Below are 1,575 nucleotides of genomic sequence, written 5' to 3'. Positions count from 1 at the left end.
GAGGCAAAAAAAAAAAAAAAAAATTCCTTCAGAGAAGAAATCTCTCGTCAATCTTCTTCTTCTTCGAATCGAACATTGTTTAACAACACTGCAAATTCAAAATTAATTAAATCTCTGAGATTAATTAACTCGTTGGAAATAAGAAAAAAAATTAGAACAACACGAGCAACAAACCTGAGAAAGTAATCGTTGACAAAGTCGGGATGTTCGTCGAGCCACGCTTCCATGCGGGCGTATTCCGGATCGTAGACGGCGGAAGTGGAGGAATAGTAACCACCGGTGGATTTTCCATCTTGCACCTGTTGCAACGTCCCCTGGCCGGCCATAGCGGTCTGCACCCCTTGCATCCCCTGCACACAAGGAGCTGCCGTCTCCGCCGTCATCCTCGGTTCTTCGATGCTCCGCAAGTGCAGGCCTACTTGACAGACAAATTGTTATCATTACGTGATCTTCAACTCGTTAAAACATTGCAATGAATCAAATTCATTGTTATAATGGTGAAATAAGAAGTTGATCGTTGATGGAGAGTTAAATTGTTTTTGGAAAAACAATGTGAAAGAGTGAGGTTAGGTTATCGAGATTATTTTTTTTTATATACGATGTTAAAAAGTGAAATGTAAAAAAATTTGAAAAAAAAAAAAGGAACTAGGGGAATAATTAATGGTTAAATTATTTTTCGAAAATAATAAAAAAAAGTAAATAAATAAATAGTTACGTTACATTGATAATCACGTGATAAAATCGTGTGGAGGTAGCTGCAATAAAAACGACCTTGAAAAGTGAAACGTAAGAAAAAAAAAAAAAAAAAAAAAAAATCGAAAGTGAATGTAAAAATTTGAAACTTCGGTTCATCGAACAACTCTCACATATGTAATAAACATTACAGATATCTCGTATAATTATTTCGAAAACATTGTTTCGATATCTTATTTCATTTAGGAGATATTCTCTTGTAATTCAATTACGTAACTGATTTAATGAACAACCGGCATCGTGATCAAAACTTTCTAAAACAACTTCTCGTTAAAACAAGAAGATTCAACACTGTAAACGTTTCACCTTTGATAACCAATAACATTATCTCGACTTGTTCGAATGTTCGACTCATTCATTCAAACCGCTAAGTTACACGTTAAGAAATCAAAAAGACATATAAGAGGTAATAATCTTTCACGAAATCGTTTTCATAAATATAAAACTGACGGAGAATTTTTTTTTTTTTAATATTTTATCCTCATCCGTTTTCCAATTGATTAATTATACGATTAACCTTTCGCAACTTTTAACCCGCGACACGAAATATAAATATTTAATTAATTCAATCGATACGATATTTCATCAAATCTATCCCTTTCAATTTTAATCGTCTTCAACATTAGATCAACTTAATCACAGATTTAAACGAATATTTGTCGCGCTATGACCTCGTTAAACACTGTCGAACGTACAACGAAGATGGAATATAAATTGCACTATGCACGATGCAAGTAGCAATGCCGGAAATTCCGAGACGGCATGGCGTCGCGATCAAATTTATATTCGCTCCACGATCGATTGACTCAACTTTTCGAAACG

General features: G+C 34.2%; 1 protein-coding gene across 1 annotated transcript in view; it reads right to left on the bottom strand.

Moving 5' to 3' along the window:
- LOC102674392 (dual 3',5'-cyclic-AMP and -GMP phosphodiesterase 11-like) overlaps window positions 1-1,575 on the bottom strand; it is a 40,595-nt gene that overhangs the window by 9,288 nt on the left and 29,732 nt on the right. Inside the window, exon 3 of the mRNA XM_031510992.1 lies at window positions 175-418. Coding sequence (XP_031366852.1) covers window positions 175-418 — 244 coding nt within the window. The remainder of the gene's footprint in view (window positions 1-174; window positions 419-1,575) is intronic.

This window comes from Apis dorsata, unplaced genomic scaffold (assembly GCF_000469605.1).
Source record: "Apis dorsata unplaced genomic scaffold, Apis dorsata 1.3 scaffold_270, whole genome shotgun sequence".
Classification (NCBI taxonomy): domain Eukaryota; kingdom Metazoa; phylum Arthropoda; class Insecta; order Hymenoptera; family Apidae; genus Apis; species Apis dorsata.
The sequence above is the reverse complement of the archived record's forward strand: the minus strand, read 5'-3'. Positions and strand labels throughout refer to the sequence as shown.